The sequence below is a fragment of the Pygocentrus nattereri genome, chromosome 14 (assembly GCF_015220715.1).
Source record: "Pygocentrus nattereri isolate fPygNat1 chromosome 14, fPygNat1.pri, whole genome shotgun sequence".
NCBI classification, from domain to species: Eukaryota; Metazoa; Chordata; class Actinopteri; order Characiformes; family Serrasalmidae; genus Pygocentrus; species Pygocentrus nattereri.
Window position 1 is genome coordinate 19,618,080 of NC_051224.1, and position 27,008 is coordinate 19,645,087.

At 39.0% G+C, this 27,008-nt stretch overlaps 1 protein-coding gene across 1 annotated transcript; it reads left to right on the forward strand.

Moving 5' to 3' along the window:
• The first annotated feature begins 1,571 nt into the window (after window positions 1–1,571).
• Window positions 1,572–27,008, forward strand: aldh16a1 (aldehyde dehydrogenase 16 family, member A1). The gene is made up of 17 exons (XM_017697474.2): window positions 1,572–1,933; window positions 3,333–3,432; window positions 4,081–4,207; window positions 4,513–4,670; window positions 5,522–5,599; window positions 7,994–8,178; window positions 9,684–9,842; window positions 13,024–13,182; window positions 14,810–14,966; window positions 16,912–16,987; window positions 19,615–19,720; window positions 21,036–21,166; window positions 21,372–21,539; window positions 22,117–22,321; window positions 22,672–22,857; window positions 23,865–23,990; window positions 24,372–27,008. The coding sequence occupies exons 1-17, from the start codon at window positions 1,844–1,846 to the stop codon at window positions 24,546–24,548; spliced, it is 2,388 nt and encodes a 795-aa protein (XP_017552963.1). The 5' UTR covers window positions 1,572–1,843; the 3' UTR covers window positions 24,549–27,008.

The window sequence follows — 27,008 nt, forward strand, 5'->3', positions numbered from 1 at the left end:
TGTATCCTGCCTTCCGCCCGAAGACTGCTGGGATGGGCTCCAGCATTCCCCCGCGACCCTGACGGAGAAGCGGCTTAGATAATGGATGGATGGATGGATGGATGGATGGATGGATGGATGGATGTTCACAAATGTAGGCCATTTTTTGTTGTCTTCGAAAAGGAGACGGCACATATTACTGAATAAGTCCAGCCCTCTTGAAATAAAAAGCTATAAAAACAGTTAAAGCATGCATGTACTTCACCATGTTTTTGTAGCTATGTGTACCGCCCCTAGCCAATTTTCTGCATGTGTACACTGTTGTAGGCCTATTTGTATTTTTAATGCGTCTGATAGTACTATGTTCTATGTTTTGATTTCAAAAAAAGAAAGATAAACCTGGGGCTGTGTCCCAAACCACACACTACCTACTAAATATGGTGTAAAAAAATGACCATTGGAAACTGTTTGGGACGCAGTCTTAGTCTGTTCTGCAGTGCTGCATACACCTGTTTGTGTCAGGGGCTGGACTGTGGCTGAAGCTTTCCTGAGGGGGAAAAATGCGCAAAGGATCAAACACATCACAAACAAGTTCATAAAAACTTTCTTCACTGTTCAACAAATCCTGTTGTTTGCTGTTCACTGTTTTGTGTATGTTACACTGCTTTACTGTTCTATTTGAATATCCTGTAAATCAGCTGCATTTTATGTAGGAGCTACTTAAATAATGCAACTAAACACTTGTTATCCGATTTATATGTTTCTTGTTTTTCCTATTTTTCGGTCAGATTTTCGGTCCCACAGTTTTCAGTTCACACATTTTCAACTCCAGAATATTCGGTCTGATCAGGAAAGGTGGCCTTGTGTACAGTTTTTCACATCAGACATACACTTTTCATGCATCTCAGCTTACATCATAATAATACAAGTCCACTAGCAATAGCCTATTAACCATGTGGTATATAATAGCAACAACCAGTAACTACCTTGCAAAGCCCTGGGATACCATAACAACCACCTAGCAATAGTATATCAATTATTTAGGATGCAATAGCATCCACCTGGGATACAATAGCAACTTTATAGCAACACGATAGCAACCACCTGGGATACAATATCAACCACCTAGCCGCACCTTAGCAACCACCTGAGATACCATAGCAACCCCAAAGCAATACCATTGCAGCCACCTGGGATGCAATAGAAACTGTCTAGCAACACCCCAGCAACCTCCTTGGAAACGATAGAAATCACATAGAAAAACCTTAGCAACCACTTGAGATACCATAGCTACCTCATAGCAATACCTTTGTAACCACCTGGGATACAATAGCAACTGCCTAGCAATGCCCTAGCAACCACATGGAACACCCTAGCAACTACTTTAGATACCATACCAAACTCATAGTAACAACCTAGCAACCGTTCTTGAATAACTGCTCAATTACTTTGCATTTTCTTCATGAAACGCGTTGTTCTGGTTGTATTATGAGCAGTGTTTTGTAGTTTATTTAGAGGGTCAGTGTGCTCTATTCAGGCTCCTACTGTAGGTGGCAGCAATGTGTCTGAGTTACAAGCTCAGAAGCCGTAGAGGAAAACTGTGGGAGGACTTTGAGAGTGGCAGTGTGGAGAGTGTTCGCTACTGGGCAGAAGTTAACTAATAAGTTAACACATTTGAGGCGGTTATTCATGCTGGTGTTCATCTGCAGTTTGCCACCCCTCATTAAAACCACCGCGCTTTAAATCGGGGCATTTCCATTGGTCTGGTCGCGCTAAAACATCTGTGGAGCAGCTAGCTCGGGTAGCTAATTCAGTCACTCGGATTCAGAGGCGGTTTCTGTGCAGCTTCGTCTCAGCTCGTGTTATGGCAAATAGCACTTCAAAAACTGTGTACGATATATTTCAGTCCATGGAGTACGGAGCCTACAGCCCCAGCACTGCGGCTACTGCCCGGGTGAGTTATTAAGGTGGCCAGGTCAGATATAACACATAAAGAGAGTTTTACCCGGTTTATTAACAATATTTTTTGCAGCTTTAAGCTATGAAAGTGTCATTTATCTTCGGTAGCCTCTGTAATGGCTTGCGTGTCACTGTTAATTAGGGTTACCCATAAGGAGAACATGTGACAGCACAAGTGACTCTTGGATTTTTTTTCCCCACACGTTTTCAGAGAGGCCACACCTCCTGGGCTACGATTGGCTAATAGTGTCCCACCTCCCTTCTGTGATTGGCTAGTAGTTCACGTGGACAAGTGGACTGTCAGTTGGGATATCGGTAGCCAATCCTAGCGCAAGAGGAGAGTTACTACCAACCACTGATGAAAGGAGGCGGGCTCAGTCGGAAAACCGGTGGATAAAAAAAAATAACGTTTGAACAGGGCCGTTCAGAACAGAGTGCACCGCAGTTTTTAAAGGCTGGTGTAAAGTTCAGAAAATGGACAGATCTGTGGGAGTTTGGTGCATGATCTACAGAAACCCTCCCTGCGAAGAGAATTTAAAGGATAATTCAAATAATAAACATAAAACATCATAGATCCTCTAATCATTACAGCAGTTCTCTGTTTATTTTACGATATTTAAAATGAAAGTGTCTTTTTTAATTAATCCAAGCTCGTAAGTTTTGTGGCCAGGGGCACCGAGCAAGGCAGTCTTGGTCTCTGTAATGATTTAATAATTATATTGCATTTTGAATAATTATTAATGGCATTTTATAGCCATTCATTTACAGACACCCAGAAACCCACCAATGGTTTTAAATTGTGCATGGTGACAGATGGGCTATAGTCTGTAATTGTACAGCTATATAATGAACCTGTGCAACACTACCTGTATGCCAGGAGTTGGAATCGACTTGATGGCACTGGATAATAATAATAATAATAATAGGGATGCACAATTTGAACCAGCCAAGATTGGCTGCTGCTAGACCTGAGCCAAGATACAGTAGAATAATTATATACGACTCATAGTGCTAAATTAATAAAAGCCTCTAATTTTAGGGGAAGCACTTTATTTGATTTCATTTCATGTTGTTAAGTCAACTGATTTTTCAATTTTATTTTAAAATGCCTTTAAAGAGTGAATAATGGCAATTATGTTGTGACTTTGGCTAATAGAAAGGGCAGGAAATGTGCTATTGTGTTTCATATGTTCATTGAGCCCACACAGTTTGAGGGATATTAAAAATCACAGTATTTGGCCGTAATATTTCAGGAACTTAAAGTCGGAAATGCAACAAGGAACATAAACCAATACAGTAATGATTTAGTCTTGTTTAGTGGGTCTGTGAGCTCCATTAAAGATAACAGCAATAACAGTAATAGGGTCCTGTCCTGTGTTTGTCGCTGCTCTCAGGCTTGGCTCGAGCGGCACTCTTATTCTCTGGGTTTCTTCATGGACGGGAAGTTTGTGTGTCCAGTGGACAGACAGACACACACTGTAACTGATTCCACAGGTCAGTGACTGTTTAAACTGTTACATGATTATTTTATGCTCTATCCCCCCTCTTCTCCCTCCACACTCCTCCTTTATCTGTTTGACTTTATTTAGTGTTGCCTTGTGTTTTCTCTCAGTAGTTTGAGTGTGTGCCCCCTCACTCAGCGACAGACCAGGCAAAAATAAGCAACCACCACTGGCCCCCAGTAGCGAAGTGGCCCGTGAAACTACTGTGTCATTGCTGTTAGATCAAAAAAAAAATGTGTCTTTTTTTTTTCTTCCCCAAATAGCTTTTGGCGCTTTGCATCAGTGACACTTTGTGTCCTTGTTACATTTTTTTTGGCACAGTTTGAAGATCTGCTGCACTGTAAATTTATATGCACTACTAGAAATGGTCCAAAATTACTTGCAATAAAGTATGGATACATTAATTTACATTACAGGGTCCATATCATGAAAAACTGAATTTCAAAACAAAAAAAGTAAGAAAAGCTGCCTGTTTAATTCTAAGGGATAAAGAAGCGTTAAAAATGGTCATCTAAAAATGTATTATGACCATTTTTGAACATAAAACCACACAAATGAGTCTTTTCATGTGTCTAGACTTTCAAAATGATTACCTGAGCTTCTTCTCCTGGTCTCCTGATTTTGTTCTCTTCCTCATCAGGTGGGACTGTCTGCAGTGTAATCTGTGCAAAGGATGAGGATATTTCATCCTGTGGCTCCTCTGCATCTGCAGGCTTTAAAACCTGGAGTGAACTGAGTGGCCACCGCAGAGCTAAAGTCCTGCTCAGGTACACCAGGTCCACAGAATGGACAATGTATTGCTGAACTGTGTACAACCTAAAGTGGTGTTCCACAAGGCCTTACAGTGGTACTCAAGCTAAAATGAAGGCTACACAGTTTCCTCCCTGCTTAACCCAAATGTAGTTGATCATCCAGGGCATGTTTGGTGCCTGAAGTTTGCTTCTTTGATTTTGCACTGGAGCTACGAGGCTGATGTAGCTAACAAGGAATAGAAGCTAACGCATAGAAACTCTTGTGATTGTCTCACACAGAACTGTTTATTTGTTTGTATTTGTGTCTCTCTGTGCTCCAGGTTGGCAAGCACTCTGCAGAGATACACTCAATGTGTGAGTGAACTATGTGATCTGTGTCAGTCTCCCTGCTCTCTGCCTGCTCTAATCAGACTGACCCAGTACTACGCTGGGTGGGCTCAATTACAAGACACTCTCATGCCTGAGTGGATCCCAAGAGGTGAGAAATCGAGTGTTTATTTACTGGTAATTACTGTTTATGTGCTGAAATTAACATATTGGGAAAGAAATCCCATAAAATTCAGCAAAGTAAGTGTAAGTGCACTAAAATACGCAGAAAGCTGCCATATATAAAGGGGAATTCCAGTGATGTTTTAAAATTGCTGAGTAATTTAATCAATGATATGAACATTCAGAGTGGTTTGGTGTTAAGTGGTTCATTGTAGAGAAATTTGCAGACTCAGATTTCTTTACAGTGGTGGTGATAGGAACCAAGAATAGCAATGGGTGCAAATATAGACACTTTATTTAGTATCAAAAACCAACAGTGAACCTACACATGTCTTCTGAGTATTTATATGTAATGCTGATAGTGGTAGAATCAAGGTAAATCTGAAAAAATACATTATCTTTGGGGACTATTTTGTCGTACAATATCCTGCATTTATGTCTTTACTCTGCATGTGCTTTTTCTATATTTTAGGCCAAAATTATATTGCAACGTTGTTCTAAAGCAATCTTTATTGGTAACCATTTCATACCGTAACTTTCTGTGAGGCATTGAACTCATCAGACATCTGGTTCCTATCATCACCACTGTGAACAGTTCTGACTCGGTAAGCTTATAAAACAGCATTTCAAACCAAACCATTCTGAATTACTGTGTTTACATCTTAACGACAGAGAAATCTGTGTAATTCTCCTTTGGTTTGGTCCTTGTAGAGGATGTGTGAACTTTCTTTCACTTAGAAAGAAAAAAAAATCATAATTTAATGGGACCTTTAAACTTTTGCATACATGCATTTCATAAATTTAATAGCCAGAATATGAATTGTGTGTTGTGTGCTCTAGGTGTGGTTGCGGTGGTTGTTTCTGATGACTGCTCATTCCACTCCATATGGCTCAAGGTCTTACCGGCTCTGGCTATGGGTGAGTCTCACTTACACTTTTCTGTCAAGTTAAATTTAAGTGAATTTCAGAGATATATGTACTGGGTTTAATACAGTGATTCCCAGCCCGTGGTCCTGGAGCACCCCCAAGTCTGCACATGTTTTGTGTTTTTCTGCTCATAACACATGTAATTATTCAGCTAATTATTCAGCCCATTTTGAGATTAAGCGGATGTGTTAGAGCAGGAAAACATTGAAATGTGTAGGACATGGGGTAATCTGGGACCAGGGTTGGGAACCTGTGCTCTAATATCATTGTTATGGTTTATTTTGTGTTTAGTAGTTTAGTACTTTAATTTCTTTATCAGTGCACTGGTATCTGCTGCCTTCTGCCATGTGTTGTAGCTACAGCCAAAAAAACAACAGAAATGTCTACTTACTTTATTTAAATTGTTTACTCTGCATATGGGTTTTTGTAGGATTTTGTTGCTTTTTTTATTCAGCTAAAAATTCAAGCAAGAGCACAAGCTTTTATGCAAATTCTAGTTCAGTCTATGATGTTTACATCAATCCCTATTATTATTAGCTTGTCAAAATTTACATAAGAATATGTGGATATAAACCTGGCTACACAAACATTTAATACAGATAATAGCTCTTTGGATCCACAACCTCCTGTTTTTGGCAGTCAGATCAACCTGCCTTTTCACAAGTCAAGTTTTATATTTTGAGCAAGATAAATTTATGTTTGAAACAAAACATTTGTTTTTCATTTTGTACATTAAAAAAAAACAGTAGGTTTCTGTTACATTGTGTGAGCATTTCATGACTAATGGATCAGTAGAAATAAAAAACTTTATTAAAGGGATATTAAAAGCAACAACATGTAATACCATAGCAACTGCCTAGCAACCACTTGAAACATCATATCAACCACTTAGCAGTCGCTTCAGATACCATATCAGCCATCTTCCAACACCTTAGCAACCACCTGGAATACCATATGAACCACCTAGCAAGCATCTGAAATACCATAGGAATGCCAACACCCTAGGAACCATCTTAAATGCCATACCATAAAAACCGTTCGTTTTTGTTACATTAAGAGATGTTAAGAGGATGCATTATAGTAATAAATATTAAGGTATAATAACTGAATAATAAGCCTGCTGTTTAGGGAGTTAAATAAAAATGCATGTTTGAATGATAAAGTGATGTAGTAAAGAAAACGGGCATATGTTCACAGTAGGGGTGGGAATCTTTAGGCACCTCACGATTCGAATCGATTACGATTCAGAGGGCTGGGATGCGATTACAAAACGATTCTCAATGCATCTTGATGCGTCTTTTTTTCTATAAAGGATTTCTATTTTCCCACTGTGTGAGGACTCGGTAGTTTTAAAGCAAAGGAGTAAGTGTGTCAGTAAAATATCCTCGAGACTGGATGGTGAATCTCGGCTCCAAAGTGTGCAACATAACGCAAAAGCCTTGGTTCTCAGTGACTGAGAAATGTCTCATAGCAGCGAAGTCTCACCTGACTAGTAGCTACAAAAATGCAAAGAGATTTAAGATGAACATTTGGAGACGAATGGACTTATTTGCATTTACAAGCAGCGCAGTTGGTTTCCTAGAACATTAAATCTGCAATGAGAGACTGTCAAAACACTAAAAAGTTGTGAAGATAAAGTCACTTCTCTTTTGAATTTTCCTGATCCACTTTAAATGGTGCCGCATTTACATTCGGTGGCTCAGTCAGAATTTAAGATGGAGCGGAAAAATTCAAACAAGAAGCTGGAGAATAAGAAGTGACTTCAGCCTCGTAAAACAGCCGAACGATGAGAGACATTTTACAATAAGCTGCCCTGCTTCTGAGGAAAAGTGTCCTGTCAGAGACGGGAGGAAAGCGGCTATAGCTGAACTAAAGCTTAAAGCAGAGCAGAGTAACGTTAAATCTGCGCTCTCGTTTATATTTCTAGTCTGTACTAGGACATTAACACACCCTGAGACATACTGGACATTAAATATTGTGGCTGCCAAGGTGGTCTGATTTTTGTTGAAAGGACAAAATGGGTTTTCTTGACATTTGGGTTGTGACTGATCTAACCCAGCTTTTAATGCAGAGCTGGTCGGATTTCTTGCTCATCCACTTTTGTTTTTGTTATGTGCTGCCACAGGCTGTCTGGGCCCTGCACATACCCACTTCCAAGTTCCGCCCATTGCGTTCCGTCAACATTACGGGATAAATTAAAATTTAGAAAATCGTTTTTTGACATTTATGAATCTGTTCAGAATCCTTCACATCCGCATCACGACGCATCTAAGACTCGAGTTGTTCCTCGCACCCCTAGTTCACAGTATACACACGTGCATTACTGCTTGCTCTTTCTACGTTTGAGTGACCAGATTTGACGCATGGTCTGTTACTGTTTTATAGGCAATGCAGTCATTATGGTTCCTGGAGTGAAACTGGCCCCACCTACGCTCTTATTGGCTCAGCTGTTCATGGAGACGGCGCTTCCTGCTGGAGTGCTCAGTGTGGTGACAGGTGACACGTCTGTGGGAGCCAGAGTGGCTAAGAATAACCAGATCAGCTACCTGACCTACAGCGGGAGCCAGCAGGTGTGTATGTGTGAGGGATAAAGTCTGCTTTGAGGAAAGTGTGCTGTTTAAGATATGGTTAAATTCTAAAAAGAAGAGAGAAAAGAAATAAACAAAGTGCATACATTTATGATTTATGAATGTATTGTTTCTTTTATTAATTTATTAATTTATTAATCCTTCTATTTTGTACACAGTAAGCACATTTTCCAAGTTTGACCCTTTAGCCCATCTGTAGTAGTGCAGACTGAAGCCCAGCTGTAGTGTGCTGTATGTTGTTATGATAGAATCTGTGATTGTAGCTTATAGCTCAATTATACAGCTTTAAAATGTTTTTAAGATGATAAATTAAGCACAATTCACATAGATCACATGAGAATTATTGCTAAATCAATGAGCAGCAAACTAACAAAAGCAACAGGAAAGAGGAGCTTTAAGTTTCTCTCAAGGGCCTCCACTATGACAAGAATCCACGAGCTGTATGAACAAGAGCAAGAGGGTTCAATCATGCAGGAGTTGAGCTATTTACAGTATGTGTTATATACTTATATATGATATGATATATCACTGTTGTTGGAACAAAACCTTGTAACTCCAGTTTTGTTGTTTTTAAGTTTTTGACATAATTTAGAAGTACCTGTTGATCTTTATATTGTGTGTAAATTTCATGATGAATGGACTAAAACAAAGGGACCAAAATTACTCTGAAAAAATTCTGGTTCCATTGACTTACATTAAAAGTAAAGTATGTTTTTTCCTTCTCCTGTGAAGTTACCATTTTGGAGATATGAGGTTTTGTTGACAGCAGCGATAAAAACTCATCATTGGAACATGCAGCCATTGTCAGTCCATAAAACCTTTGAAAAATCTGTCTTCAGATTCTTCTTGGACCAGTCTAGACACTTCAGCTTATGTGTCTTGTTCAGTGGTGGTCGGGTTTCAGCCTTCCTTACCTTGGCCATGTTTCTGAGCGCTGAACATCTTGTACTTCTTGATACTCCAGCTAGGTTGCAGTTCTGGAATAGGACAGAACTGGAAGATAATGGGTTCCTGGTAGCTTCACGCTTGATTCTTCTCAAATCCTTGGCAGTTAATTTGCATCTTTTTTTCTCAGCACATTTCTTGCGACCCTGTTGAATATTTGCAACAAAACGTTTGATGGTTCTGTGATCACGCTCCAATATCTTAGCAATTTCAAGAGTTCTGCATCCCTCTGAGAGACTTTTGGTAATTTTTGACTTTTCGGAGTCAGTTCAATCTCTTTTTTGGCTAAAGAAAAAAGCTGCCTAATAATTATGCACACCTTGATATAGGGTGTTGACCTCCTTAGGCCACACCCTCCCTCATTACACAGATACACATCACCTGCTATGCATAAATCCATTAAGCATTCAAGTTTATCCAGCTTGGAGTTAGAAAATATGCCTAATAAGGATAATATGGTCAAAATACTCGCTTGCCTAATAATTGTGCACACAGTGTAAAGCTCTGATAATGTCATCTTTTTGTCTTGTTTGTTCCTCCAGGACGGAGAAGTATTGGCTAAACAGACGGCTGGCTGGGGCCTCACCATCTCCCTGTGTCTGTCTGTCAGTGCCGAGTGTCCCTTTATCATCTTTGAGTCTGCGGATATTGACAGTGCTGTTGATGGAGTGATAGAGGCAGCGTTCAAAAAGAAGAAAGATGTAAGTGAATCAGTCTGAATGAAGGCTGAGAAATGAAACATCACAAAGTCAGCTGGAAGCAATCTCTCTCTCTTTCTCTCCTTCTCAAAATATCTATCTTACTGTCTATATATATATATATATATATATATATATATATATATATATATATATATATATATACACACGTATACACATAATTCAGGTGAAATTTATGGAAAATGTAAAAAGTTTGTGATATGATATCATGAAAGTAGGCCATTTAAGTAGAAACATGCAATGGTGATTTCCTCATCTCAAACAATTTATTGAAACAAAAGTCAACAACAGTGGTGGGTATACCCAAAAAAATGCCAATGTCTTAATAACTTGTCATCTGCCCTTGAGCATCAATTACAGCTTGACCACAACGTCTCATGCTGTTCACAAGTCGACTTATTGTCTGCTGAGGCATGGCATCCCACTCTTCTTGAACAGAGTACAGAGATGAAATTAGGCCTGTGTTGTTCATACAGAGGCACAATGTCTGGAATAATGATGTTGTTCAAGTAGTATGGGCTTGTCACTGTACCATTCACAAAATGTAGGGCAGTTCTGTATTGACTAGACACACCTTGCTGTTAAGCTCCTTGTTAGAGAACAGCAAGTTGTGCAAAAAGTACTGAAACATTGAACAGTTGGACATGTGCATTCAAAAATTTAGAGAAGGTCACGTTAAGTTCACCTGTAAAGGTTAGAGTGCATTTTAGGTTCATCCTGAAATTTCACCTGAAAGCCAAATATCCCTAACTTTTTGTGTGTGTGTGTGTTTGTGTATATATATATATATATATATATATATATATATATATATATATATATATATATATATATATATATATATATATATATATAAAAATAAAGGGAACACTTAAACAACACAATATAACTCCAAGTAAATCAAACTTCTGTGAAATCAAACTGGAAGCAACACTGATTGACAATCAATTTCACGGCTGTTATGCAAAGGGAATAGACAACAGGTGGAAATTATTGGCAATTGGCAAGACACACTGGTCAGGTGGGGACCACAGACCACTTCTCAGTACCTATCTGCTTTCTGGCTGATGTTTTGGTCACTTTTGAATGTTGGTGGTGCTTTCACACTTGTGGTAGCATGAGACGGACTCTACAACCCACAAGTGGCTCAGGTAGTGCAGCTCATCCAGGATGGCACATCAATGCGAGCTGTGGCAAGAAGGTTTGCTGTGTCTGTCAGCGTAGTGTCCAGAGGCTGGAGGCGCTACCAGGAGACAGGCCAGTACACCAGGAGACGTGGAGGAGGCCGTAGGAGGGCAACAACCCAGCAGCAGGACCGCTACCTCCGTCTTTGTGCAAGGAGGAACAGGAGGAGCACTGCCAGAGCCCTGCAAAATGACCTCCAGCAGGCCACAAATGTGCATGTGTCTGCACAAACGGTTAGAAACCGACTCCATGAGGATGGTATGAGGGCCTGACGTCCACAGATGGGGGTTGTGCTCAAAGCCCAACACCGTGCAGGACGCTTGGCATTTGCCAGAGAACACCAGGATTGGCAAATTCGCCACTGACGCCCTGTGCTCTTCACAGATGAAAGCAGGTTCACACTGAGCACATGTGATAGACGTGACAGAGTCTGGAGACGCCGTGGAGAGCGATCTGCTGCCTGCAACATCCTTCAGCATGACTGGTTTGACAGTGGGTCAGTAATGGTGTGGGGTGGCATTTCTTTCGAGGGCCGCACAGCCCTCCATGTGCTCACCAGAGGTAGCCTGACTGCCATTAGGTACTGAGATGAGATCCTCAGACCCTTTATGAGACCATATGCTGGTGCGGTTGGCCCTGGGTTCCTCCTAATGCAGGACAATGCTAGACCTCATGTGGCTGGAGTGTGTCAGCAGTTCCTGCAAGATGAAGGCATTGAAGCTATGGACTGGCCCGTCCGTTCCCCAGACCTGAATCCGATTGAGCACATCTGGGACATCATGTCTCGCTCCATCCACCAACGCCACGTTGCACCACAGACTGTCCAGGAGTTGGCGGATGCTGTAGTCCAGGTCTGGGAGGAGATCCTTCAGGAGACCGTCCGCCACCTCATCAGGAGCATGCCCAGGCGTTGTAGGGAGGTCATACAGGCACGTGGAGGCCACAATCAATACTGAGCCTCATTTTGACATGTTTTAAGGACATTACATCAAAGTTGGATCAGCCTGTAGTGTGTTTTTCCACTTTAATTTTGTGTGGGACTCCAAATCCAGGCCTCCATTGGTTAATAAATTTGATTTCCATTGATGATTTTTGTGTGATTTTGTTGTCAGCGCATTCAACTTTGTACAGAACAAAATATTCAATGAGAATATTTTATTCATTCAGATCTAGGATGTGTTATTTGAGTGTTCCCTTTATTTTTTTGAGCAGTGTATATATATATATATATATATATATATATATATATATATATATATATATATATATATATATATATATATATATATATATATCTCGCGACCCTATCTGGACTAAGTGGTTAACGATGATGATGATGATAGATATGTATTGGTCTGTCTATTTCCACCCATCTTTCACACTCTCTGTCTCTTTTTATTTGTCTCTTCTTATGAAACATTTAGATAGGTTTATATCCAGATGTTCTTAAACCAAATTTTAAAAATATTCCGCTGTACACAACATTAATATAAGATTTTTTTTGTGCACTTTGTCTTTGTGTGTCTGTTATTCATATAGACTCACTGACCACTTTATTAGTTACAGTTTACTGCTGTGTATGATCCACTCGTACCAGCACAACACACACTAACTAACCACCATCAGTGTCACTGCAGTGCTGACAGTGATCCACCACCCAAAATATGTGGTGGTCCAGTGGGTGTCCTGACCATTGATGAATGGGGTAAAGGTGAGATAACAAATTGTGCACAAAAACAGATGGAGTACAGTCTGTAAGTAGAGCTCATAAAATGGACAGTGAGGGTAGATACAAGGAGGTGTACCTAAAGCACTGTAAAGTGCTCAGTGAGCCTATAGTTATTAGATCTAAGATGAAATGATGACACAGTGATTATGGTTCATCTGTAAAATATGCCAGGATGTAACGTTACTAATCTGTTAGTGTTTCAGTTTTACTTACGATCAGTGTCCCTCTTTCTCTCTCTCTTTTTCTCAGTGGCAGTGGGTGCTGTGTGTTCAGGAGTCCGTGCTGGACAGTGTTGTGTCTAGACTGAAGCTGAGGATAACTGGACTGAAGTGTGTCCCGCTCGGCAGTGAGTCAGACAGGACTCTGGTGGATGTTGCAGTGCAGGATGCTCTCCAGCAGGGGGCAACGGTGAGTTGAACCTACATAACTGCGTTTCATGCAGATATTTGCACAGTATTAATACAATATAGCCAGTACCAGTTGTGATATGACTTGCAGCACGGTTGAATGTGATGTTATGTGGTGAAAGATTAGTCTGCAGTTAATTGTTTTAAACACAATTATTTACATTTGTTGGATCCATCATGTGAACTCATTCGGAACACTTGAAGTAGATCTGGATGCTCGTAGCACACACAGTTTTATATATATATACTGTATATGTGTGGTCCATTCTTCATGAAATTTACAGACAATGTAAAGGACAACAGGTGTTTTCAAATGATGTCAAAAACCAAAAAATGAAAATGATACGAGGTTTTGTTATGTCAGCAGTGATATATCTAGTCACTGTGCTACATTTAATATAGGCAACACTACAGTGACCAAGGGTGTCAAATTGGACAATAGACCAAGGGTGCCCACTCCTGATCCTGGAGATCTAACACCCTGGAGAGGTCAGATCCAACAGACACGTCTCTAAGATGCCCCTGATGGATCAGGTGTGTTATATTAGAGTTGGAGAAAATTGTAGATCTCCAGGACCAGGACTGAGCACCCATGGACAGTAGATAGTTAACACAGAGCAGTGGTCAGTAAGGTAGATGAAAGATTTAAATCTCATTAATTCTCATCAGGAACAGAACCAAGTATCAAACATATTGTTATTTAATTCTGAATGTAACTGCAAAAAGCATTTAGAATCTCATCAATAAATCCTAATCATTATAATTCATCTTTCATAATTCATGTTTTTTTGTTTGTTTGTTTTAAGCAGATCTATCTGGAGAATTTGAATGCTTAAAAAAAAACAAAATCACCTGCCAGTGGAATAAAATAATGTCTCTAGATAAACAAGTAAAAATGTCTAGAAAAAGTTAAAATATATAATAATATTCTTACTACAAACTCAAAATGAGGAATATTAGAAATACTGGCTGAACTGTGATGTTTTTATGTGTTTAAAATGTATTGAGCACATTAGTGACTAAAAGGTGACCAACTGCATTCCTGCCTTAATCCACAAGACGGTGCCAAGACTTCTCTCACTGATTGATCCATATTTGTGTAATATTCCACACATGTTACATAAATGAGGTACATGCGTGCCATCCTTGTGGGAGAATGGAGTTTGATCCCACCACTTTAGTATAGCAGTAAGAGTCACTGGGTCAGACTCCTAACATTACCCTCACCTGTCACATTTTTCTGGATGAGGGCATTTTTTATTTGTATGTAGGGTAAAGGCTGTTTTTGAAACAGAAGTATGTAAATATAAGATGAAAGCTTTAAAATGCTAATTTATCTACCTCTGTTTTGCTTCATTAAAAAGACTAAAGTCAAATGAACAAAGTGTGAACTTTGTTAAATAAAGCAAAGTTTCTTTTGGAGGAAAAAAATTGCTTAAATCACAGACGACAAGTCTTTAGATATCGCAATAAATTCATTTTGTAGCTCAAGTATTGTGGTAATGTTCTGTCATAGAGCCAGAAATGATTCCCTCCCCTAATAACTGCACACAGACACACTCACAAACAGTTGATGTCATCACTTTCTGTGTAATAGTTGTAATAGTGTAATATGGATTTTTTTCCAGCTGATCCAGTCGTGTTCCCCGCCTGCCTCTGGTGCTCTGTACCCCCCTACAGTTCTGTGTGGACTGGCACCACCCTCCTCTGCTGCAGTCTCTCCTCCCCCAGGACCACTGCTGCCCCTGCTGTCCTTCAGGAGCGCCGCCGAGGGAGTTGCTTTGGGTAAAACTGACTGACAAAACCACATACACTACAGGCCAAACCACTGCAGTCTGCATTTTCAAAAAAAGCAATCTGGTTTCAGGTAAATGGAAAAAAAGCACAATCATTTTATAGTCTGGTGCTACTTCACCATTTTAAAATAATTTTTTAAACCATTAAATAATTAGTAGGTATCTTTTAAAAAAAAAAAATAAGAAAGAGGACATGTTAGATGTGTGTCTAAAAAGATAAACTGATGATTCCATGATAACATTGTATTAAAATTTTGAGGATTAATTTACAATGAGTATGCAAAAGTTTGGACGCTACAGGTCAACATGACATGTTTTGTTGATTTTCAGTTAACTCATCCTCCACACATTTAAATATGGCATTATTTGCTAAACTTATTGCAGTTTATTTGCTGAGTTCAACATATTGGAAAAAAATACAACATAAAGTACAAAACATGCCATAATTTTTGTTGATGGGCGAATCCAAATTTTTTTGTCAGTTCCGATCCGATTCCGATACACACAACTGCCGATACAGATACAGATTCCGATACAAGAGCTCTTTTTTTACTTTGATATTATGATTATTATTGATGGTTTTGTGTTTGTTTAATCTTTCAGTCACTCATGTCTGTAGTAGAGGCAGCAGCTGAACTGCTGGTGTGTGACCCCCTGGCACTGTTTCACCTGATGCACCGCACTCTGTAGTGCATATCTTTCCGCTTATGAGAGACTTATGAGAGACACTGGACACACATCTGAGATCTAAATATCAGTTAAGGTCGTGGCTTTAACATTTAGCTAGCTGCGCCGCTAACAGTGAAAACAGCCGGTTGTACATTTCAGGTAAAGCAGCTTCTGACTCTCTGAAATGCATTTTCAGTATGGAAATAATTCCTGGGCTCCAGAAATAATCCTCTCCAACAAGCTGCGAAATCAGATATTTTCCACTACAGATAGCTGTTGGTCACTGGGTATAATGAGGTTCTGCAACTTCTCTGTCATTCTGTTAACCTTTGCGTTGTCTGCTGGAAGTTTATCTTCCTGTCTTGCTTTTCTGCGTTTCCAGACTAAAATATCTCCAAATAAACAAGATTTTAGTCAAATCATCAGCTAATGTTATTTACTCACTCAGTTACAGACTGAAGTTGCCATGGGTTCACGGTAAGATGTGAATAGAAATCTGGATCTGTGATGTGTCTGTTGTGTTATGTTACTTTCCATGGAACAGTGCAAGCTACAGACTGGAAAATGGTTCAGTAAGCGGACTGGTCCTGTCCATCCGATATCCAATGAGTGAAGTGACATCAAAATTGGACCCGATACCGGTGTTGGATCAGATTGGTCCCATCTCTAATAACTTATATAGTATACTTCTATAATATGATATGTTTTTACCAATATTTTAAATTCAGCAAATTATCACATTTTGCATTACAATGTGTAGAAGTGTGTTGAAGAATTCAATTTACATTAGAAAATCAACAAAACGTCATATGATGTTCAACCTTTTGCATACTGCTGTATAATAAAATTAGTATCTAGAATGCCTCAAAATTTATAATTGGTGTTCAAATCTTAATGCAATGATTGTAAATATATAATTACAGTGATTTTATTTGTTTCCAAAAATATTTGAAATATCTATATACATGAAACTAAACATTAGCATTATACATGTTATTGTAACATGCAAAATAATTATTACTATGACAATTGATTTCAAACTTTTCGTTTGCGCTGTCTGCCTCATTGTAGCAGGAGGAATGACTGACTTGACCTTGATCGTTCCTGTAATATCAGGCAGTTCATATATCTTTGCATTGAATGTGGGTTATTTTGGGATTTCAGTGGTTTTTGGCAGATAGTTAAAGTACCGTAGATCCTTTTTGTAATCTATTATATGTTGTCTTATTTCAGTGGTGTCTAATGTGATCTGTCCATGCATAAAGGTAACCGCACTCCTCATGGTCAAGCTGCCTCCATCTGGACTGAAGATCTGAACTTAGCTCTGGAGACTGCTAAGAGGTACTGTGCAATAATGTTCATCCTCCCGGCGGTTAGACTTAATTGGGAGAAAAAAATACTGAGCTTAAAAATGAGCTATTTTTATGGTTTAATTATGCAGATATTTTGTTACATCATTGTAACATCCTTTAACGCAAGGCTCTGTGTGTAACTTTGAAAAACGCTACATTGAATCAGAAACGGTTGAGAAGTTTAAAACTGTTTATAATAGTTCAGCGAATATATATATGACTCCATCCTGTAATGATCTAGTCTCAGATCTAAGTGCTAGATTTAAAAAGCCTTGACCTTCTCGCCCCAATAAAGAAGAAGAAAAGCTTGTGCACTCTTAAAAATCCATGGATGAATGCGTAAATAAGCCAGCTTAAGAGAAATTGTCGTAAATCAAACGCTTATGGAGGAAAACTAAACTGCAGGTACACTATGATTTTCTCAAAGAGCAGATCTCAGTCTATAATAATGCTATGAAAATATCCAGACAGTCATATCTCTCCAGTGTAATTAATTGACAGAAAAATAATAACCAAAATCCTTTTTTCCACCACCACTAATTAACCCTAACTTGTCTGCTAGTGCGTTTAATGATTTATCTTCTAAAATCTGTGAAGAGTTCGGAATTCATTTTCATAATAAAATGATACGACAGGGTGTAGCTCAGCAGACTCAAACAAGCTCCTATAATGTTCCTGATAAGCCACCTACATCAGTAATGACATAATTTCCTGTTATCAACTATGAGGAGCTTGCAACTATTTAAAACAAACTAAGTTAATCCACATGTGATCTTGACCCTGTTCCTACTTCATTCCTTAAGATGGTCTTTGACTGTGTGCACAATGATGTTTTAACTATTGTAAATTGTCCTCTGTCAACAGGTGTTTTTCCAGATGCTTTTAAAAATGCCCTCGTGAAGCCTTTGCTGAAAAAGAGTAGCATGGATCCTTCCATACTAAATAATTTTAGATATATTTCAAACCTAAGTTTTTTAAGTTAAGTCTTACAAAAGTTGTTTTCAAACAATGCATATCTAATATCAAACAATTTATATGAGAAATTTCTGTCCGGTTTTTGTTACAACCATAGTACAGAGACATCATTGATTCATGTTATGAATGACCTCAGGCTCAGTGCTGATGCACAAAATCCTTCTATTTTGGTTTTATTAGATCTTAGTGCAGCCATTGATACCATTGACCACAAGATTTTGCTCCAACGTATTGAATGCAGGGTCGGCCTCTTTTGCAAAGTTTTAGAATAATATTAAATCATATTTAATAATAGGCAATGCAGAGTTTCACTTGTGGAGTCCCCCAAGGTTCAGTCTTAGGGCCTTTGCTTTTCTCTTTGTACATGCTACCTGTAGGTGATGTCATTAAGAAGCATAGTATAAATTTTCATAGCTATGCTGATAACACCCAGCTATACGTTTCTATTCCTTCTGAAGATCAAGACTCTGTAGACAGACTAACCAGCTGTGTGTCAGAAGTTTCTCAGTGGATGTCGCAAAACTTTCTACAATTAAATCATGAAAAAACTGAATTACTGATTGTTGGTACAGAAACTCAGAGAAAAATAGTGATCTTAGACTCAGCTTGCCTTCACCTTTTACTATATAAGCAATTTTGCTGGCCTCTCCAAGCTCCAGGTGCATTCCAGTGTCCAAACTCCCTTACACAAACAATTAAGGCCTGTCCTTGGTGTGAGGATTCGTCAACTTCATTTATATGACTATAACTTATTTTATTAATTTTAAAGTCTTAATTTTGAGGAAACTCTTATTAAAACTCCACAATAGATTTCAAAGTTCTGCTACTAGTCTTTAAAGCTCAAAATAACCTGGCACCTGCTTACATCACAGAGTTTAAGTTCCAGCATTTAATCTAAGATCTGCGCATAGTGGCCTTCTACAGATTCCCTCTGTAAAATACAGAAAACATGGAGAGACTCAATCAGTTATTCTGCTTCTAAACTGTGGAAACTCAGTTCCACCTTTTAGACAGTCTAGCTCAGTGCTCACTTTTAAGAAGCACCTAAACGTAGCTCTTTAACTCAGCATTTAACTAAAACTGAAGGTCTTGTGGTGTTTATCTTTATCTTGTAATTTAATCTTCTCACCTGTCTGTAAAGCACTTTAAGCTGCCACTGGCATGAAAAGTGCTATATAAATAAAATGATTATTATTATTAACTCTGATCCTATCATAGGACTACTTTCCAGTTTGTGGCACTACAAGCAATTCTGTGACATTGTGCGTCTAGATTTGTTGCAGAATCAGATGGATTCTTTATTTTGCACTCCAACATCCTGTCTTTTGATGCTTTTTGGCCCAATACTGACACCTGGTATTGGAGCTGTACCATCTTTATTTCAAATGGTTCTTCACACTCATCTCATTCTTAAAAAATGTTTCCGTTGAAAAGTTTTTCTGGAAACCTAAGATGTGTTTCCTCTATGGCATCACTCACAGAGTACTTTTTAAAAGCTTTGCTTTTAAATGTATTTTTCTGTGTGTCATGGCCTGATGTTTTAAGTGCGAGTCTGTTTGCATTGTTGTCTAATCTTCAATTGTCTGCGTGCGTGCGTGCGTGCGTGCGTGCGTGCGTGTGTGTGTGTGTGTGCGCGCGCAGTTTGTGTGTAGGCTCTGTGTGGGTGAACAGTCACTCAGTGATGGATCCCTCACTCCCTCAGTGTGGGCGGAGAGACAGTGGAAACTGTACTGATGGAGGCAAAGAGGTAAAAGGCCCTCTAATTGATTACTCATTATCCCCTGCATGTGTGAGCGCTGAGTTTACTGAAGCTTTTGCAGTACACAGACACCGTGACCCACAGAAAGGGCATAATTTCTTTTCTAATATTTGGTGCAGCATCCCCTTGCCTTAATAACCGTGCTAATCCTGTCAGGTAAGGATTACGTCAGTCTCTTGAGATGCTTCCTGTCCATTATGTTCCACTCATCCATGAACTCATGTATTTCATGTCTGATCAGAACACAGCATTGAAATTCCCAGGATAACTATAGAAGACATAGAGAGGCCATGAGGTACTTATAATTTATCTACAAGATAGGTTTATAATACAAATTATCTTGTATTATCTTAACAAAGTTGTTATCTTGAAGTAATTAATTAATTATCTTGTTATATCGAGATAACATTCCAGAAAATTATAGCAACAGCTCATGGCCTCACTGGATTTCCATAGATAACAGCTGTAGGGTGTCTGTATGTGATGGTTCAACAGACGTGATGTAACACCAGGGCAGGTTGACCAGCAAATTTACCGAATCTTAATCTTAAATGTTGGTCTTGAAGAGCTGGTTAAAAGCTAAAGTAGGCACACAAACTCGCTCAAATGTGAACCCAGTTCATGGAAGAGTGGACTAGAATGGACAGGAACACTCTCAAACCACTGGTGAACTCCTTATTTGAAAGAACTGGCACTGTTTTTATTCAAGGGGGTATGTATATAACCTTATTAGAAAAAAATAATGCATATGTGTATATATATATATATATATATATATATATATATATATATATATATATATATATATATATGTGTGTGTGTATATGTATAGCTGTATTCCAAAAATCTGGGTGTCCCCAGTCAAATGACATTTTGTTAATTTAATTGAAAATAATTTAACACATTCTATACAGTGAACACACCACTGCAGGTTTTAATGCACAGTTACTGATTTTTAACATATTGGAAAAAGTAGAATGTGAAAATTTGTCTATGCAAAAATGAGAGCAATTTTTATGGGTTTTTTCCAGTTATGCTAAATTCTGCAAATAAACAGTCACTGTGCATTAAAATGTGCAGAAGTGGGTTCTCTGCAGAGGATAGGATATGTAATTAGAAATTGTTAAAAATGTTCCCTGTAGATGTCAAAAATCTGTTGAAATCAACAAAATGTAGTTTGACCAGAGGTGGTCAAGCGCTGACATAAGACTGCAGATACATGCAGTGTGCTCGGTCTACAGCCCTGGTCTGTCCATGTGCCTTCCTGGTGGACTCCGGCTAACTGATGTTTGCTGTGCTGTAGGGTCTGTATCAGTTCCTGCGTCCCTCTCCCTCACCTGCACTGCCCCGCTCCACACCCACCTCACTGGACTATGCCGCATTTGGCACAACAGCATCTGGGTTCATGGTGCCTGAAGGCTTTGATCCATCTAGGTATGTGAACTGTGCTGTATACCAGCGCTCAGATACTTCACATATGTATTTTATCTTGAAGCACAATGTTGAGCTTCAAAAAGCAGCATGTATAAAATTTAAGAATGCACTTATATTGAATTGTTCACAAGATGTCACTGTTACACTACTACACTACTCACTCTATCTCTCTCTCTCTCTCTCTCTCTCTCTCTCTCTCTCTCAGTGTCACTTGCTCATGTTCCCAGTATGTGGGTGGTAAACTGTGTAAGGCTGATTCTGGCTGCAGTAGGACAGTGCAGGCCCCAGGGGGTGCTGTGTTGGCCCACTGTCCAGATGGAGGCAGGAAGGATGTCCGTAATGCAGTGGAGGCCGCTCTGAAAGTCCAACCAGGGTATGACTCCACTTATCTGACCTCAGGTCATGTGGAATAGACTCCAGCTACTGCTGAGACACATTTTGTCAAGTGGATGTCTCAATATCTTAAAGGGCCCGAATTATGGAACTATTTTTTCTTGCTTTTATAATAAAAAAAACTGTATTTAATGCATTTTCTAAGCATACCACAGGATCAACCCCACTGCATCCGCCACCTTAGTGCATGCAGTCCAGATGTGGAGCCCTAGCATTGCTTAAAAATATCCTGTATTTTTCTTGTATTTCATTTATTTTCCCTGAAATTCACATCATTTTCAAGTGAGTTTACATACCAGAAAAAGTCATTTGGACATGGCTGTTTTCCAACCTCTTTTTATTGATTAGAAGTGAACAGGAAATAAACATACTTTTCTATGTATGTCTTGAAGAGTGATATATGTAAATGAGGTCTGCTGAAGGTGGCTGTCCTCCATTGTGCCGTATTAAAGCGTGTCTAACCTAGACAGACTGTATACATTCCTTTGAGCACTCTGTAACTATCTGGCTGCTTCATCTGTTGCTATGTCTCCATCCTGTTTTGTGTTAATTTGCAGGTGGCTGAGAAAAAGCCCAGCTGCTCGCGCCCTGTCCCTCTACTCCCTCTCTGACCATCTGGAGAAGAGAAGGCGGGAGATGGCTGCGTCAATCCAGGCTCAGACCGGCCTCTCTATGGAGGAGGCAGATAAAGAGGTGGAGCTTAGCATCTCCAGGCTTTCTGATTGGGCTGCACGATGTGATAAACAAAGTGGAGGAATGCCGGTAAGAAAAAAACAACTCCTTTTTATGGGATTTCTGATTCATTTTAGCTCATAATCTATTTGCCTGCATATTTAAACTAAAGAAACATGGTAATTTTGTTTTGTTTATTTTTTTTATTTATCAGGGGACAATGCACATTAATTAGACCAAATGCAGATATGCCCGTGTGAGCCATTTGGCTAATTTTGAGCTTTAATTCTTGAGGCCTGATGTAATAAACCAGAAACAGTTTAAATAAATGACCATTGATATACAGATAGCTTAACATTGTAACAATAATAAGGTGTTGCAATTTCCATGCAGGTGAGTCAGCATAGCGACATACTAATAATGTGTTCATCTCTCCAAAGCCGCTTCCGCAGACTGGCTCCGCTCTCTCAGCTCCAGAAGCTTTGGGAGTTGTGGGTGTTGTGCTTCCGGATGCTAAGCCCCTGCTCTCGCTGGTGTCCCTGTTGGGGGCTGCGGTTTCCATGGGTAATGCGGTCATCTTGGTGCCAAGTGAAAAATACCCTCTTCCAGCTATCGACTTCATTCAGGTATGTATTCATTTGTACTGAAACACATTATATGTTTGCTTTTGATGTCTAATGATCTACTTATTCATTTGTTTGCCAAAGGAAATGTCCGAAAGTATGTGTTTCTTATTGTTTTTAAGGGGCAAACAAAAGATATAACTGAGCAATAAAAAAAAATAATTCAAGGTCCTAAAATACACAGTATGAACAAAAGTATTTGGACACCCCTTCTTATTGCTGAGTTTGGCTGAAACAGCTGAACTAATGCTGAAAGGTGTACAAAATCAAGTGAATAGTCATGCAGTCTCTATAGACCAGGGGTTGGCAACCCAAATGTTAAGAATAGCCATTTTGTCATCTCAATAAAAATAAAACCACCTTGGGAGCCACAACATTTTATGTCCATTTTACAATCTTGGCTGTAAGTATAGCTTTTTGTCGGAAGAAAAACTTGTATCTATAAAAAATGGTAACTTTACAGTAGAAGGTTAAACTCTACTTTACTTTCAATGTAAGTCAAAGGAACCAGAATTTTTTCCAAGTCATTTTGGGTCATTTCTTTTATTCCATTCATCATGAAATTTACACACAGTGTAAAGGGCAACATATACTTTCATATTATGTCAAAAACTAAATTAAAAAAAAATTGAGATTTGAGGTTTTCTTCTGACAACAGCTACAAATATATATATGAGAAAATGCATACATACTTTGCTCTGCTGAAGCCACTTTTTTCACATCTCAAACAGGAAACATTTCCTCAAAGAACAGTTTCAACTGTGTTGAATGATTAACAGGGCTTTTTTCCTCTAAAGGAGGATTGTTTCATTTTTTACTTAAAATCCAATTTAGTCATGGACACAACAGAGCAGTAAAAGAGATGCATGCGATACCACCTTAGCCATAAGTCAGTTTATGAACTGAACTAGTTTTCTGCCTTGCTGGATCTGTCAGTGCATCAGCATCATGTAAACTGTCATGCGCTTCTAGCCTGCGATTACAGCTTGGTTCCTTTTCTGTCTTTGCAGGTTCTCCAGGCCTCAGACATTCCTGCTGGTGTTGTTAGTGTCATCACTGGTAGAAGGAATCAGCTGACCCAGGCTTTGGCCAATCACAGCGAGATACAGGCCATTTGGTACTGGGGCAGTCTGGAGGTCAGTCTGATTTGCTAGTTATGCCTGACCATTATAGTCCAGTTTACACTCGGCATTGAAATGTATCTGGAGATTACCTGGATATAGTTTGGGTGCCCTGGTCATATTTACATTTTTGATTTTCTAAGTGTAAATAAGCTAGAATTAACAGAGTTCTGCATGTTTAATGTACAACTGCTGTTTATTTGCTGAATATCACATACATGTGGCCTGTGCACAAGTTTTGGCATATGTTGTACTTGATGTTTATTTATCAAAATAGGTTAAACAGCAAATAAATGGAAAGTGTGCATTAAAATGAGCAGACAGTGTTCTGTAGAGTGCAACCTTCATGCCAAGTTTAATAAAGACTATAAAGTCTCTGTATCTTTGTCTCTGCAGGGGTGTCAGTTTCTTCAGCACACCTGCAGCAGTCCTCTGAAGCGCCTGTGGCTGCACTGTGAGGAAGTGGAAGGTAATGATGGAGGAAAGTACTGGAGTCACTCGAGTCCCTCGCTACAGGAGGAGATGTGGAGGGAGGCTGTGGTGTGGAAGAGCGTGTGGATCCCCACCGCTTAGCAATGGGAGATTTAGCAGAAGCTTGAGTTTGGAGGTAGGAGGTAAAGAAAGAGTCAGAGAGAAAGGTATCAATGTCCAAAGAGTTAGATTGACTGACTGACTGACTTGGTGGAAAATGGTAATAGTCCTTTTTACCAAATGGTAAAACCCATGGAAATCAAATACTTTTCGATTTTTTTTTTTGAAGGAAAGTTCCCTAAAGTATTATTGTGAATAAGTGAATGAGAATATATTTGGCTGTATGATTGTGGAAAGGGTATTCTAGGTTCCTGTCGTGTTCTGAAAACTATAAAATGCACAGAGAGAGACGGTTTCTAAAGGCCACACAGTTAGGAAAAAATGAAGAACTGAAATTTTTTTGTTTTCCGTGTAGTAAAAGTATTGATTCCACTTTTCCCATGATATAGTTTACAATAGAGGGCTTGTTTCAAACCAGTTCACTATGCATTCCAAATCTACCTCACATGCTCCGGAACCTGGTAAAAACCGCTCTGTCTCAAAAGACTTTACCTTTGTTTAAGGATACCATCAATAGTGAAATATTTAATTTCCTTGTCCTTTATCCACAGTAAATTGTCCCATGTATATGCACTTAATACATTCCAGTCTAGAGCAAGAATTAATAGGTGTCATTTCGTGTTTTTTCAAATAAAATATACCCTGAGGGTCTGTGTGTGTGTCCACACTTTAGTTCTTCACTGTCGGACTACAAAACTTATGTATTTACTGTAGTTACTGAATAATACAGTCTTTAAAAGTAATAAGACTGAATAGAGAGCCTAGATTTTAGTCCTGAACTTTATATTTCCTGCCTCATACAATCAGAGGCTTATTATTTAGTAACAACACTGAAAACGGTGCCAACTGTCTGAACTGTTTTTAAAGGAATAGTCAGATTTAATGAAAAATAAAGTATACACAATTCTCCACTTGCCCAAGTCGTAGCTGATTAGCCCGAACGTGTTCGCCGTCCAGATTTTGTAAAGGCTACCGTTGCTAATAAACACTAGAAGACACTAGTCACCCCAATCTTTTCTGTAAATACATCCTCAAAACATCTCTCAGCCAGGTCAAACCACATCCAGGGCTTCATGAATGCCACAGACTTGTCTGTGTGCTTACTGTGAGCTGTTAGAATGAACAGGTATTCAGGTATTACAACACAGCAGGCAGCTGCATCAGACAACAAGTGCTGAGAAAAAAAATGGGTGGCTATTGACTTGTAGTGTTTATTGGCACCGTTAGCCATGTTAGCTATAATGCTAAACTTGAAAAGCTCAAACATGTCTTGGCTGATTGACTACATCTGGCGTGAGCAGGCATTGTGATACATTTGATTTTTCACCAAACTATTCCTTTAAGTTACAGGAGTCAGGAATGGAGGCCTGGATCACCAGTGGGTCCTGGGTGTTTAGGGTTTCGATACATGTTTCAGGTACTTGGTATGAGCATTGAATAGTTATTTAAATGGAAAAAATACTTTAAAACATGTTAATCACCATCCAAAACATAACAGATCTTCTGTGGTCTGTGTGATTATCCAGCTTGTGTGCATCTAAAGCCAGAAGGAAGTTTTACTCCTCGTTACTGAGATTTTAGTCTAGAATTGAAAGCCGTCCTCACACTCAAGATTTAAGATTCTGTATTAGCTGTAAGCTCAAATGCTTAGTAAGCTTGAAGAGATAGTTTGCTGTAATGCATTGACAATGTCATTATGAACTGTCATGAGATGTTTAGTTCCATGTAAGGATGCTCTGCCATTTGTCAACTAGCCAACACTGCAATCAATTTTTTAGTAAACTAAGCCGTTCACATCACTGTAAAACTAACGTGCCTTACTTGTGAATGAGCTACGCTGGTTTTCACTTCCAGTTGAGATCCTGTTTATAGTTTTTTCCTGTTCTTGTGTATGTGACTCATTTCCAAAAGGACTTGATCATTTCTGAAGCGTTGAATCGTGTGTTATTATGCCTTAACCATATATCATTATTCCTTATGTAATAGGCCTAAAACTGCAGCGTTGACTGATATTTGTTTCAGACATTCTGAACAACAACTGATTTCAGCAATTCAGCACTGAGGAAATGCCTCAGAGTATTGTGGCCCTTACAGAGCACTAGGGCCTTATTATAATGCAGTATGACTCACATTTAGTCCTGGAGGGACTTTTACCTGCTTGAACACACTGGATTCATCCCATCAGCTACTGATCAAGCTGAGTTCTCAACATCAAAAGCTGAAACAGGTTCAGAGCTGCACTGAATGTCCATAACAGGGCTGAATACAAGTGATTTCAGTCTTGATGTAACGGTTACTATTAACATACGACCCAAACTGAATGCTTTTTATTTCAGTGAGTAAAGATTTTATAACAAATTTAGAGCTTAATAGTTGTAAGAAAATATTAAAGAGATGTAACTGTTATACTTAAATAAAATGTCTTCAATATGTGCATCGAAA

Bases quoted from the DNA above. Each gene is read 5' to 3' on its own strand.
- aldh16a1 (XM_017697474.2), top strand. From the start codon at position 1,844: ATGGCAAATAGCACTTCAAAAACTGTGTACGATATATTTCAGTCCATG. The intron at 5,600-7,993 runs GTGAGTCTCACT...ACTGTTTTATAG, and splicing joins CTTACCGGCTCTGGCTATGG to GCAATGCAGTCATTATGGTT. The intron at 8,179-9,683 runs GTGTGTATGTGT...TTGTTCCTCCAG, and splicing joins CCTACAGCGGGAGCCAGCAG to GACGGAGAAGTATTGGCTAA.